At 43.0% G+C, this 15,069-nt stretch overlaps 1 protein-coding gene across 1 annotated transcript in view; it reads left to right on the top strand.

Moving 5' to 3' along the window:
* Positions 1-15,069, top strand: part of PARVA (parvin alpha) — a 74,175-nt gene that overhangs the window by 51,950 nt on the left and 7,156 nt on the right. Inside the window, exons 2-11 of the mRNA XM_081198705.1 lie at positions 456-545; positions 659-729; positions 2,087-2,189; positions 3,015-3,155; positions 5,919-6,034; positions 6,816-6,874; positions 7,516-7,535; positions 8,503-8,564; positions 9,520-9,588; positions 14,966-15,067. Coding sequence (XP_081054831.1) covers positions 456-545; positions 659-729; positions 2,087-2,189; positions 3,015-3,155; positions 5,919-6,034; positions 6,816-6,874; positions 7,516-7,535; positions 8,503-8,564; positions 9,520-9,588; positions 14,966-15,067 — 833 coding nt within the window. The remainder of the gene's footprint in view (positions 1-455; positions 546-658; positions 730-2,086; positions 2,190-3,014; positions 3,156-5,918; positions 6,035-6,815; positions 6,875-7,515; positions 7,536-8,502; positions 8,565-9,519; positions 9,589-14,965; positions 15,068-15,069) is intronic.

Raw genomic sequence — 15,069 nt, 5'->3', positions numbered from 1 at the left:
ATTTGTGGTAGACAGAAAGGATGTGTAATTTTTTTTGCACGTTGACTACAGTCTTGTTTGAATTTGGAGAATTTAGGATGAAAAAATAAGAGCCAAACCAGAACCTCTTCGTTTTAGCAGGCTTGAACAAATCATGAAACTGAGAAAGAATGGGGAAGATCTGGGCTTATGTCTGCCCCTCCATGTGCACGCCAGTTTTCTCAAAATCTTTGAAAGCAAACAGGTCCAAGTGCTTGGCTCCCCACAAAGTTGCTTATTGTCAGTTACACATGAGAGCTGCAATTTGGATTGGCTAAATATTTTTCACTGTTGGATCCATTACTTTTCTGCTAAATACATGTGGAGATTAGGCTTTGAGTTCACGTTCTTACTGCTGCTGGAAAGCTGTAAGATGTAAATGCTAAGAAAAAACAAGACAAGTTTCGCTGAACTGTTTTATTCCTTCTCCTCCTCAGTGTCTGAACTACAAGAGGAAGGAATAAATGCCATTAACCTACCACTCAGCCCAATCCCTTTTGAACTAGATCCTGAAGATACTATGCTAGGTAAGTTAAAATACATTTTTGCTTAAACTAACTAATGGATGGAAACAAAATGTCACAAGCCTACCTTCTTTGTAATGGATATCTCCTATTTCCCCATTTCCACCTCCCTAAAGAGGAAAATGAAGTCCGAACCATGATTGATCCAAATTCAAGAAGTGACCCAAAACTACAGGAGCTGATGAAGGTAAATATGTAAGCACGTTCAAACTCTTCTAAAAATACAAAGCAAAGGAAATATACCGTATTTTTCGCTCTATAACACGCACCCAACCATAACACGCATGTAGTTTTTAGAGGAGGAAAATCTGTAGGCATGCCACCCGTAGGCATTCCCTCCATAACACGCACAGACATTTCCCCTTACTTTTTAGGAGGAAAAAAGTGAGTGTTATGGTGCAAAAAATACGGTATGTCTTTATTTGTTGCATTTACGGTATATCCCACCCTTTCTCCAAGGAGCTCAAGGTGTCATACATGGTTTCCCCCCTCCTTATTTAATGCACAAAATAACCCTGTGAGGTAGGTTAAGATGAGAAGCAATGGCTGGCCCAAGGTCCCCCATAAAGCTTTATGGCCAAGTGGGCATTTGAACTCTGGCATCCCAGCTTCTAGTCTCACACTCAAACCAGTACACCATGTTGGCCAACCACTATGAGAGCAAGGAAAACCACATAAGGATATAGAATTGCACTTTTAAGTTGCGGTTCATGCTACTCCATCAGTTTTCCTCTTTACTGGCTGTGTAAGGACCAAGAACATCAACCTTGAAAAGCTTGTTCCCTGTTTCCTGGAGCGACCAGCTTGAGGATCCTTGGCTTCTTTAAGAGAAAATGGTTTGAATTCACATCTTCAGTGTTGAACAATCCCTACTCTCCTTTTAACCTTTGTTCCCAATTGGCCTGGGTAATAATCTCAAATATTTCTGTCTTGCCAATTTGACTCTTATCAGGGTCTCCAGTGCACAATAAAAAAATAAACATAGTCTAACATGAAAAAAACACAAACATAATCTTAAGAAAAATGGTACATCTCAAATTTACAGTAGAAGCCAAAAGCCCTGCCAATGACAAAAAGGGCAAGCAAATTTGCATTTTTCAGAGCTTAACGTTGCTCCAAAAGCTTGGAAGATTAAGTTTCCACGGATGCTAGAGACTGAGGTGTGTGTGTGTGTGTGTGTGTGTGTGTGTAGGTGTATTTCAGTCCCACTGCCTCTTCCGTGTTTGCATTACAACATTATTATTATTATTATTTTGCTATAACTCTGCCTGTTTATGCATTAACACCTGCCATATTCCAAGGCCTCAGGGTAGCCGGTGGTTATTTAATGTGAAATTAAAAGATTCCTGTCCATGAGGACAAAATCCCAGTACAGTTGAAATCAAAAGAAATTGTTCTGTCTAATTTTGTACAATTAACATTTAATCAGACCTACTATTCGGAAGCACCCTCTGTCATTTCTGAGACCACGCTGCACAAAGTAGAAAGTTGGTTTGTGATGTACACACATACGAACTATTTCTGAATCTTTGTCTCTTGCACAGGTGCTAATTGACTGGATTAACGATGTTTTAGTAGGAGAACGAATTATTGTAAAAGACCTGGCTGAAGACCTGTACGATGGACAAGTACTGCAGAAACTCTTCGGTGAGAAATAATTTTATGCATATCACTGGAGACATTTTTCAGGTGCTTGTTTGTAGTTAGGAGTAACATAGGCACTGGTTTCCATTCCTTTATATTTCATATTGCTTCAGGCATCAGTAACTTATGTAGTCATTAAGATGGGATGGGACAAAGTTGGGCGAGCTCTGGAGCAGTGGTGGCCCTGCAGCAGCATGCATACCTGTAGAATACTCCCAGCACGTTTCCGAGCACAGTTCAAAGTGGTGGTGCTGACCTTTAAAGCCCTAAACGGCCTCAGTCCTGTATACCTGAAGGAGCGTCTCCACCCCCATCGTTCTGCCTGGACACTGAGGTCCAGCGCTGAGGGCCTTCTGGCAGTTCCCTCACTGCGAGAAGCGAAGTTACAGGGAACCAGGCAGAGGGGCTTCTCGGCAGTGGTGCCCTTGCTGTGGAATGCCCTCTCTTCAGATGTCAAGGAGATAAAGAACTACATAACTTTTAGAAGACATCTGGAAGACAGCCCTGAATTGGGAAGTTTTTAATTTGATGTTTTAGTATATTCTGATATATGCTGTGAGCCACCCAGAGTGGCTGGGGAAATCCAGCCAGATAGGCAGGGTATTAATAATTGGAAATAAATAGAAAATCGGATGGAATTCTTAGGAGAACAGAGATGCAACAGAAGACAAAGTGTGATAGGCTTGAGAAGTTGCCAAATTTTGAGACTTCAAACCAGTTATCTACAGAAAATCCTTTGTTATATGTGGGACGGAATGTCTTTGCGTTGCACTTGGTACATGGAGTTGAGGTGTAGACTTACAGCTTTTTCTTCCATTATCACTTCAGAGAAGCTAGAGAGTGAGAAACTCAACGTTGCTGAAGTCACACAGTCTGAAATAGCTCAGAAACAAAAGCTGCAGACAGTCCTTGAAAAGATCAATGAAACCCTTAAACTTCCTCCAAGGAGCATCAAGTGGAACGTTGACTGTGAGTTACACATTTTACAGTGGAATTCTTGGTTACTGATAGTATTGAAAGTTATGTTTTTCTGCTGTGTTTTGTAAAACGTATTGAATTAGACAGAAGCTAGAAGGCAGATTGAGCAAGTTTATATCTAGAATTGCGTAAGGTGTGCGAAAGTATAGATAAATATATATGTCCTCATTAGTACAGTGGTGCCTCGCAAGACAAAATTAATCCGTTCCGCGAGTCTCTTCGTCTTGCGGTTTTTTCGTCTTGCGAAGCACGGCTATTAGCGGCTTAGCGGCTATTAACGGCTTAGCGACTTAGCAGCTTAGCGGCTATTAACGGCTTAGCGGCTTTAAGAAAAAGGAAACAAACTCGCAAGAACTCGCAAGACGTTTCGTCTCGCGAAGCAAGCCCATAGGGAAATTCGTCTTGCGGAACGACTCAAAAAACGGAAAACTCTTTCGTCTTGCGCGTTTTTCGTCTTGCGAGGCATTCGTCTTGCGAGGTACCACTGTAATGTACTTACCTCTACTGACAGTTGTACACATTACGTTTGATTCCACACACACTCCAGAGTTCCTATTGCATGCACAGTATGGGCCTGTACATACATGGCAGGGAATGAGTTCTTTTTTTTATTATTATTCCTGTTACAATCTCCTTATGGAACTTGCATTTTTTTAAATTCATTTTTTTATTTCCAAGGATTTATAACCTGCTTTTCCATATAAGGAGACTCAAAGCAGTTGGCAGCGTAGTTTCTAGAGTTATTTAATATTCAGGCATTGTACAATTTAATCATTTTATTTATTATTTTGGCATTGTGATATATCCAAGACTGACACCCGCTCTCCTTCTCTGGACAGCAGTGAGAATTGACCTGCCTATTATTATTATTATTATTATTAGTTTGCATACTGCCTTGTACCTGTTATAGTCAAAACATACAATTACAATGTAAAAAACAAAGCACATAATAAGAATGAAAACAAAGACAACCCAATAACCTGCCCTTCCACAACACATTTAATAAAAGGGCATTAGATGTCAGTCAGCCAAAGGCCTGGCTAAAGAGGAACCAGCAGCTCCCATAGTCCTCAGCACTCTCCTGTTCCATGTGCCACCTCCTCCTTCTCTCTGTACAGCACAGGAGGAGAGGGCTAGGGCGTGGCTCTTCCTTCTCCTTGCCTGTCTGCACTGGTGGCAGCAGAGAGCAGCAATTGCTTGCCCACTGTCCCCTCCAGGCAGCAGCTGCTGCTCTCTGCTACTTCTTGATGACCCCCGCCCCGCAAGAAGGCAAGTGAATGAGTGATGCCACTTGCAAGGAGCAACTGTTTCTCCTGTTTCTTGGCAAGTGATTAGCAGCAAGGAAGTGCAGCATCAGTTGCCTCTGGGCAGTGGAGCAGAAATAGGAACAGCCCTGCATATGGCAGCATCTGGGGGCAAGGGAAGCATTGTGACTGGAATCTTGCCAGCAGCTTCCTAAATCCCTGCATTTATTCCATTGGTTTCCCAGTTCGTCCAAAGAACTTTGAACCGTGTACATTGGGACATCCCTTATCTTGCCTTTCAGCAGCCCATGGAGCTACGTAAGGTGGAAATACCACATTCCCATAAAGCTTCTTAGCTGGGAATGGAACCACATTTTCCCAGATCAAGCCCAATACTTAAGGCAATATGCCACACTTGATCTTAAAGAACATTGAGATGGTATTCAGCTAAAATATATTTGAAGGAAACAGGACTGAAATGTGCTGGATTACAGCCTGTGTATGCAGACTTTTTTCTGGCTAGAACCAATACATATATATACACATAATTATTTTGACATTGGGTGAGTTGTTTGTTTTAAACTTGTATCCTTGCCCTGCAAGGAGCTTGCAAAGTTTGTCACTTGGAATACACTGAGTTTTAGTCCTGCAGAGAAACCTCTGCACAAAAACTGATAAATCCAGGAGAAGATCTCACTGGTTATTTTTCTGCTTTATTTAGAAACCTGTGGCCAACCTAAAAGTGTGTGGTTAATAAGATACCTAGAATCTTATGTTTATAGGACATTGCCTGAGAATTTGGTGATAATGCAGACCCAGGAAAACAATAATATAATACAGTTGTAAATCATTACCTTTGAAGCTTGGGGTTTGTTCACAGATTAAAAGTTTCCTGCAGTAAGCCTTATGATACCTTTCCGTCTTGTTAGTGCTAACTATGCATACAAATCCTGCTGTGAATAAACTATAATAACAAGAACACTTAACAAGTTCATGAAGAATGTTTGAGTCATCCAGTTTAGTAAGTTATTGCTCAAGGGTACAAGCTAAATGGGCTCATTCATCTTCCTGCAGACATTGTGACACTTAAAAATGAATTAAGTGCATGTTATGAATACAAAAATATTCTTCTGATAGTTCATAAATCGACACAGGAATAGGGAAGATAAAGGCACGGCGCTGGGAGTGCATAGATAGCACTTAATATAGCAGCATAATAAAATCTGTGTTTTGAATCAAGCTTAGATTTCCATCTTCAAGCCAGTGGGATCCAGGCACGCAACAAAATCTTACCTGAGGAGTATTTTTGATTTAGTTGTTTTCATAGAACTAGTTGATTTATGGCAGGAAAGAGAAGGAGTTAGAAGAAAATACTCTTTCAGCAATCTCTGGCTGGCAGCAACACCAAAGGATAAAATATCCCACATAGTTAAGGAAGGGGGCACTGCATGTTAAAATAAATATTTGTTTTAGTTTGTCTTACAGAATTTGACTTCTTAATCTATTTCAGCTGTCCATGCTAAAAGTCTTGTTGCAATACTGCACCTTTTGGTTGCGTTATCACAGTACTTTCGAGCCCCAATCAGACTGCCAGATCATGTGTCTATTCAAGTTGTTGTTGTCCAGGTAGGGATGATTGCATTTTTAAAAGATCTTTGTTTTTACACAGTATTTCAAGAAACACAGTAACTTTTAACATGTATGTGTTGGTATGTATCAGTTCTGGCCAACACAAATAGTCAGAAGGACAAGCTTTTCCTTAGGCACAGCTAAGCATTGCATTGTCCTTCTTTGAAGGCACGACAGACCACTTGTAACATCGATATGCGAAGCATGTCAAATATGATTTTAGCTCAGAATGTAAGTGTACAGGTATCATGCATTGATCTCTGAAGTGAACGGCTGAGATACAGTATAAGATGAGTGGGCTTCTCCTTCTTCTTCTGCCCTTCCAGCCCACTGTGTGCCCTGCAAATCTGCTCAAGATATTCCAATCTAATCTAATTTAATCACTTTCCTCATAAGGTTGGTGAATGGCTGTCAGTAATCTTACCTGCGATTTCCAAATAATTTTTCTGTCACAGGAGGCATTCCTTCCTGTTTGTTTCCACACAGGACAGGTGCCTTTTAGGCAACAAAGAAAGTCTCTTAGATTGTACACAAATAGAAATGATGTAATTTTGGAGGGGAGTTATTTTATATTTATGTTTATTTAATGGCATTCATATTTTGTAGTTATTTTACACAGAGTATGTTCATGTGTGTATGTGTGCATATATGTAAGTGTGTATGAATATATATATCTCTGTGCGCACACACGCACACACACACACACACACACACACAAAATCAATAAATATTGGTGTTGAAAATATTAAATGATCAATCATTTCCCCTCACCCCCCAGAAACGAGAAGGAATCCTCCAGTCCCGTCAGATCCAAGAGGAAATAACTGGTAACACTGAGTATGTCAGCATTTCTGTTGTTTGATCTGCTTTGGAAATTCAATAATATGCTAACGTTTAACCTTCATTCCTGGGGATTCTAAGAGATGACTGCTTCGGACATGGCTTATAACTTAACTGTTAAGAAAGGTTCCACAACAGATAATGTAAACAATGTGGAAACGGTGGCAACTGAAAATGTAAAAATGCTGCCAATATAGCAGTTTGCATACTCAAGTAGTTATTTCTTAACAGAAATGTTCCTGGTTATATGTATTTTAGGGTAGTTGTTTTTCCACATCCCGAGTTTGATTATTTCCACTTCAGAAAAGAAGCATACAAATAGATTGCTTTCCTCCCCAACATTTCAATGGTAGAGAGAAAAAAGTTTGAATCATCAGTTCTCCTTCCTTAAATGGCCTTCACCCCAGGAAGTTTGTGATATTGCTGAAATGCTCAGTTTAATTCGAGTCGGTGGACATAATACAGTATTATTGAAAAGCCTGTGGGGCTATTCCTCAGTTGCTATGAATACAAAGTCATACATATGACCAGATGCATATTTGCTCCATATATACAGTTTTCTCTCTGCACTGAAAGAAATATATTAAATTACTGTAAGTGTGTGTACACGTATAATTGCATTATTTCGCTTTCTACAGGGCATTGTCAGGACGGCATGGTAAGTCTCATTTGATTCCTAGCATTTTCGAAAGGTTTCTAAAGTGTACTTCACTTAATTCTGCTGCAGCTGCTTGTTTTGTTCAAAACCAGCTGTACGTAGTTCATAGTTGTCATTGTTCATATTTGTCTTGGTTGGTGTGTAAATCTTAGTGCTGTAAACCAAGAAGTCTGTATTGCAAAGTGGGGCAGGAGGGGGCGGGTTGGAGATTGAGAATAGTATATATTTCCTAAATCAACACTAGTTTGTGCTCCCTCTTCCCCCCAAACATATGCTCCACTGTCCCAAACACAGGTGGTCTATGTTGCCTTCTGAATGCCAATTTCCTCCTCATGTTGGAAAAAGCTATGGAGAATTATTTCCTCACTATTGACAATAATCAGGCACCGGACACACGTGTGGATCTCCTGGGTGTGATCTCCAGTATCTTCCTCACGATCCAGAACAAGCCCCATAATTTTGGGAGATCTACTCTTAGTATATGCATAGGCAGTTTTACTTGCCAAAGGACACCAAACTGATGAAATTGGGAATCCTATTTTTTTTTGTGACATGTTGATGTTTGCCTTGAAAGCAGATAATTTTACCTAGTAGTGTTGTTTCTTTGAGTACACTAACACAACACATTCTTGCATGTCAATATTTTTATAACACATTATTTGAGTGTCTGAAATACTTTTCTTAAATGGTTGCTTAAGATTCTGCTAACGGTGTTGTGATCTTCCAGTACAGACTTTCCTTCCTGATAATCTGCTCCATGTGTACTATACTTAGAAATAAACCCATGTAACAATAGGTTAGCTTGAATGTGAATTTGGTAAATCAAGGTAAAGGATGATTTCAGTATAGCTATCTCAGACACAGAAAGTCTCAATAGCACTTGAGGCCTTCCAGCCCTGGAATTATCATCCTACAATGATAATAGCTTGTACAATCTAATAGCTTGTTGTTATTATGTGTGTTTCAGAAAGGGATGCATTTGACACACTGTTTGACCATGCTCCAGACAAACTCAATGTTGTGAAAAAGGTTGGAAGTTTTCTTTCCTACTTAGATACTGAGCAAGCTAGCTTAATCTGAGTAGTTTTCCTCTCATATCTCTATCTTGATGCATAAGAGGAACTCCCCAGTTGTTCACCGTAAGACCCAAGGAAGCATTCTTGCCATTTTGGAGGGTTTCGAGCAGTCTCAGATATGTTTTCCTCTGTAGTTCATGCACTGCCCACGTACAGCACCTTCCTCAGGAAGTACTATTAGAACACGTTCAGAGCAGAAGTTCAGATATACAAGCTCCTTGGGTCATAAGCCAGCTTGTCTATTTTAGTATGCCATACAGCCCCAAGTACATCTGATAGAGCTCTACGAATATTAGCAATTGCAAAATGGTGCAAATATAAAACCTTTATTAAGTCCTGGAATGGTGTACCCATTTTTCTGCTTTAATGAAAATCTTTGTCCTTGGCAGTGTGAATATCTGAAAGTTTTTCTCAACATTATATATACTTTCTCAACATTTTACAGACTTGGCACTATAAAAGTCAGATAGAGGAATTTCCATTTTATAGAATTTTGCAATATGATCTCCAGCTGATATAGATCAGCAGGGCTTCCTTGAAAAAGAACAGTGGCATGCCATTTTATATCAACTTGCCTCTTGGCTCCAGTGCTATTTTCTCTACTCTTCCATCATACCGCTGCAGCAATAACTCATATAGCTTTTAAAGTGATGAACAGTATGTATTTATTATTTGTTCAGTGTTTGTGATGGGGCTTGACAAAGTTGGATTTTTGACCAATGGATAAAACCATAAAATATTTAAAACTTAAAGCCTGTCTCTTATAAACTGACAAGTTAAGGAATTAAATAAACCTTTTATAAAATTATGAACTTGGGGTTAGCATTTCTACATGTTAACTTAAGCATACTTTTAAACAATTAAATTTTGCTGATCTAAAAGCAGCTACGTATGCTCTTAATTTTCAGACTCTCATAACATTTGTGAATAAACACCTGAATAAGCTGAATTTGGAAGTTACAGAACTGGAAACCCAGGTAGGATTATATAATTGTGTTAGAAGCAAGAAGTCGTTTCCTGTGTTGTTCGTATATCCCCAGTTTATTTTGCTTAGGCTGTGTCAAGCTATTGCCAAGTTGTTTTGAGTTTTAGTTAGTTTTTTTAAAAAACAGACTTTGCTTGGCTAACATATGCAGGTTAACACAGAGAAATGTATTTGCCAGTTGTAACTATGGGTGCTGATAGGCACAAGCTGTGGGTAACCCAGAATGCAAGTTACCGGTAATATGCTTGCTGTGAGAAAACAAGAATCCAACTAACTAGGTTGAGTGGGTCAGCTGGAACCATTTCTGTGTACAGGTCCAGTACGCTAGAAAGGAGAAAATACGTTGTTTTATCTTGCCCCTCCCCCTCGTTCCATTTGTGTGCAAGTTCACACACTGAGTACATTCACACATAATGCTAAACCTAGGTTTAGTTGAACAGGGAAACAAACCACAAAGTGGCTGGCTTAGTGTTATATCCAAACCAAGACCCACAGTTCATTTCTCCGAACCCTGTACATGCCACAGAAGATTACACTTCGTGCATCTGAAGAAGTGGGGTCTGGTGCATGGAAGCTTGTGCTAGCATTCACCACTGAGGAATGCGACATGTTTTGGACTGCAAGTTGCATCATCGCTAGCTAGCGTGGCCAACAGCAGAAGGGCACCAGTTGGGGAAAGCTTGCTTGTGTCACAACACATTTGTCATTCTTCACGGTTCCACAATATTATTTGTGGTGGTTTTCCCCCACCACAACAGATAAGTATAGCTACCCCTCTGAAAAATATGTGCATTGTGTTACACTCCCTGCTTCCCTGAATAGTTCTGGGGCAACACAACTTGGGTTTCGGTTTCCTTCAGAGGAAGGGTCACTGGAAGCATGTGACATTTTGTAATATGTTATTTATTTACAAATATTGGAGTAGAGTGGGGACATAGAGATCCCCTGATACTGAGCCAGACCAGTGTCCCATCTAGCTCAGTACAGTGGTACCCCGCAAGACGAACGCCTCGCAAGACGGAAGGGTTTTCCGTTTTGGAGGCGCTTCGCAAAACGAATTTCCCTATGGGCTTGCCTCGCAAGACGACAGCCCATAGGGAAATCTCCGGGACAGCGGGGAAGCGCAGCGCGTCTTCCCCACTGTCCTCGGACCTCCTCCCGCCGCGCGGCATCGGAACGAAGCTCCGATGCCGGGCGGGGGGGGGACGCCTCCTCCCGCCGCGCGGCATCGGAACGAAGCTCCGATGCCGGGCGGGGGGGGAACGCCTCCTCCCCCCCGCGCGGCATCGGAACGAAGCTCCGATGCCGGGCGGGGGGGGAACGCCTCCTCCCCCCGCGCGGCATCGGAACGAAGCTCCGATGCCGGGCGGGGGGGGACGCCTCCTCCCCCCCGCGCGGCATCGGAACGAAGCTCCGATGCCGGGCGGGGGGGGACGCCTCCTCCCCCCCGCGCGGCATCGGAACGAAGCTCCGATGCCGGGCGGGGGGGAACGCCTCCTCCCCCCCCCGCGCGGCATCGGAACGAAGCTCCGATGCCGGGCTGGGGGAACGCCTCCTCCCCCCCCCCCCGCACGGCATCGGAACGAAGCTCCGATGCCGGGCGGGGGGGAACGCCTCCTCCCCCCCCCGCGCGGCATCGGAACGAAGCTCCGATGCCGGGCGGGGGGGAACGCCTCCTCCCCCCCCCCCCGCGCGGCATCGGAACGAAGCTCCGATGCCGGGCGGGGGGGGGGGAACGCCTCCTCCCGGCGCGCGGCATCGGAACGAAGCTCCGATGCCGGGCGGGGGGGGACGCCTCCTCCCGGCGCGCGGCATCGGAACGATGCTCCGATGCCGGGCGGGGGGGAACACCTCCTCCCGGCGCGCGGCATCGGAACGAAGCTCCGATGCCGGGCGGGGGGGGAACGCCTCCTCCCGGCGCGCGGCATCGGAACAAAGCTCCGATGCGGGGGGGACGCCTCCTCCCACCGCGCGGCATCGGATGGCTTTCCTGAAGACTTGGGGTGGGAGGAGGGTTTTCCTTCCCACCGCCAACATTCAGAATGCTGTTCTGAATGTTGGCGGCGGGGAGGAAAAACCCTCCTCCCACGCAAGCCCCGGGAACAGAGGGAAAGCGCTGCGCGCCTTCCCTTCTGTTCCCGTACCTGTCCTGAAGGCTTGCGGTGCGGAGAAAAGCCCTTCTCCGCACCGCCAGCCTGGCAAGCGGTTTCCCTAGGAACGCATTAATTGATTGTCAATGCATTCCTATGGGAAACCGTGCATCGCAAGACGAAAAAACCGCAAGACGAAGAGACTTGCGGAACGAATTAATTTCGTCTTGCGAGGCACCACTGTAATAGCAAAACTGACAGGCAATGACAAGGAACATTCCTAGCCCTACCTGGAGCTGCTGGGGATTGCATACAGAGCATGAGCTCCACCACTAAGCTGTGCTCCTTCCCCATGTACAGGTGGAAGCCAGCAGCATACACTCCTACAAAGCAGCAGTCTGCTGCCTCACATCAGCCCCCATAGAGAAGCACCCCTTACTGAATATGTTTCCTCCCCCATGGCTTACTCTCTGCTCTGTCCTTGCTCCTGTGTCGGTGTGTCTAAAAAATGCTGCTTCTTCATATACAAATATTTCATATGCCTTTGGAGTGGGGGTGGGGACTTGCGTTGCCTCTCCCAAGCACTCATAGTTTTCACATTCCAGACATTCCAAAGTAATCTCTCCCATTCAAGGCACTTAAGAAAGTTCTCCAGCTGTTTCCTAATCATTAGCTCCCATTGAGAAAACATCTACCAGTCGCTGGGCATTGAGGAGCAACCTGCCTTTTATTTTCTTTTTGCAAGTTCTAAAATTAGATGTTTCACACGGGAATGTAGCTTGCAAAAGAGCATGGTTTTTCATGGCAGTGGAGGGTGTTGGAGGTGGAGAGCCGCTTGTTTGTATACCTTCTTCCATTTTCCACAGCAGCTGTGAAACTACTTATTTTTGCACAAAAGGTACTTACTAGGCAGTTGGTCTGTAAGCCTCCCAATTTTACAGACTACCATCGATGGGGCCACATCAGAGAGCTAATTGCCATAGGTAGCCGGTTCCTCCAAGGTCAGAAAGAGCTGGAATAATAGAATTGTAGAGTTGGAAGGGACGTTGAGCTTTACCTGCTTCACCCCCTGCCATGAAGGAGCCACAGCTAAAGAATCCCTGACAGATGGCCATCCAGCCATTGTTTGAAAACCTCAAATGAAGGCATTCATGAATACACACCGAAAGAGAAGGTAGAACTTCTCTTTCTCCTGAATATAACTGGGGAAGTCAGTGGAAAGCCCACAGGTTGAATGCCATCCATCACAGTTTTTCCTGTGTTTACTGAGCCCCTCTATGCTGTCACAAAATAATCTGCAGGAGAGCCGGTTGTTGCTGGAGTAGAAGGAAAGCATTGGCAGGAATTGAGTTGCCTTTTCCTTGAGTATGAAGTCATTTGTATGAATTTGGAAGAAGTGAATAGTAAGATATTGAGAAGGATTATGTCACTGGGGCATTAAAGGGTAGTCTTTGTTTTGGTGGTTTATATATCTCATTGTTTTCTTGACGGAAGAACTCTGGCTCCGAATATGTTGGAAATCCCCCAAAATATGCCGTTGAAACTGGCATTCACCATATTGAGAGGTTGATTGCACTGCCAGAGGCTAAGAGAAGGGTCAGTAGCATATGAAAGGCAGTGATTCGAATGACTGGGGTTTAAAATGAAATACTATCTGCTGCAGAGGAAAGAAATAATAAGGATTTGAGAGAAGGAAGATCTACTGTTGACAGTAGGCATTAGCAACAGTTATGTGATGCTAAGATTAACATTGCCATTCACACGTTGCCAGGTCAAATCATAGTTAAAATCAACAGCAGTTTAAGATTCAGACCTAGCACTTAACTGTGGTCATTTGCAAAACAGAACTCAGGATGAGCCTGAGGTTTGCTGTGGCTTGCTTCTTTCACAATAAACTATGATTTGTCCCGATGTCCAAACCAGCTCATTCTAAGCAGATGCATTTTTTTCTACAGCTATTTCCTTTTGAATCATAGGGAAGACTCTCATGTCTACTCTTAGATCAGGTTCAGGAACAATATCTATTCATCTGTTTATTTAGGATGAAAAAATGAAGGGAATAATGCTGAGCTTTCAAAAAAGAAAACAAAAGCCCCTCAGGATTGGCGCAGTATGGGTTCTCATTTTTAAAGCAAGTGGAAGAAAGAACTCCCTAAGAAAGTTATCCTTGACATTCTTCTAGTCCTTTTAAACATCATACCTGCTTTGTGGGGAGGAGTTCCTAACTAACTAAATGTGTATTGTTTAAAAATCTGTGTGCTAAACCACATGAGCTTTATTATAACCCTGAAGTTGCTTCTCACTTTCAGAGAAAATACTTCTTTTGAACATATCCATTGTTTAATACATAATACATTGTAGAATATCTAGCTATGGGTTGAGCCTGACACACAGACACATACACAAAACTCTGAGGGGAGATTGTTTCCCCCAACAATACTGACAGGGCTAACAGTAGCTGCATTCATGTTCTATGGTAAGTCAAGGCTGCTGCTTTTTCATCAATGAACAACATGCTGCTGCCGGCTTCCTGGTCCTCCCTTCTTCAGTTTTACCTTGATGCAAGCAGGAAGCCACAATTAAGCTTGGGCTCCCACAACATCCAAATCTAGGATCCTGCTTTGTTTCTCATTAACAATACAGCAGTTGCAAGTCAACAATAAGTTATTGTTTAAGGCTGGCTAGTGATCCTGGCTTGTTAAGGAGGCCCAAACTAGGTTCCTAGCTTCAGACATTACAGGATACAGGCTTAATTATAGCTCCATGGAAGGAGCAAAGGAGGGATAATGGGGCGGTGTAATCCAGTTTCTTTATGTTAAACCACAATAAGCCAGCAACTCCTGACTTCATCAGGGTGCAGGGATGGCAAGTATATTCTCCTTAGAGAAAGGGCAAGATAAAAATATAATCAATTCATCTTGCACCTTGCCCAAGGTGCTAAATTTGTCTCCAGGTATTTGATGGTTTACATCTTTCTCTAGGAATTTTCTATACAGGCTAGTAAATTATATGTAAGATGTACAGATGAAACAGCCTCCTCTTGCTAAAAATGCAAAGCAGTCATGTAGATCAGATCTTTATCATGCCGCTAGGTGTCTTTGTTCTGGCACCTTAATTCTTCTAAACACTTGCTCTACGCTCAAGTTCTGCCATTATTAATAGGGGTTCCTTCTGTGCAACTTCTGGTTGTTTGTTCAAAATTAGACAGTTTCTATCTTGATTACAACTGTGAGATTACTGTTTGAGAAATGTTGCTGAAAAGAATATGCCGTCTTAAAGTTTGCAGATGGAGTGTACCTGGTGCTCCTGATGGGTCTTCTTGAAGGTTACTTTGTGCCTCTTCACAGCTTTTTTTTGACTCCGGATAGTTTTGAACAAAAGGT

Source organism: Podarcis bocagei (assembly GCF_964188305.1).
Source record: "Podarcis bocagei genome assembly, chromosome: 1".
NCBI classification, from domain to species: Eukaryota; Metazoa; Chordata; class Lepidosauria; order Squamata; family Lacertidae; genus Podarcis; species Podarcis bocagei.
Note: the sequence above shows the minus strand (reverse complement) of the source record. Positions and strands in the feature narration are given on the sequence as shown.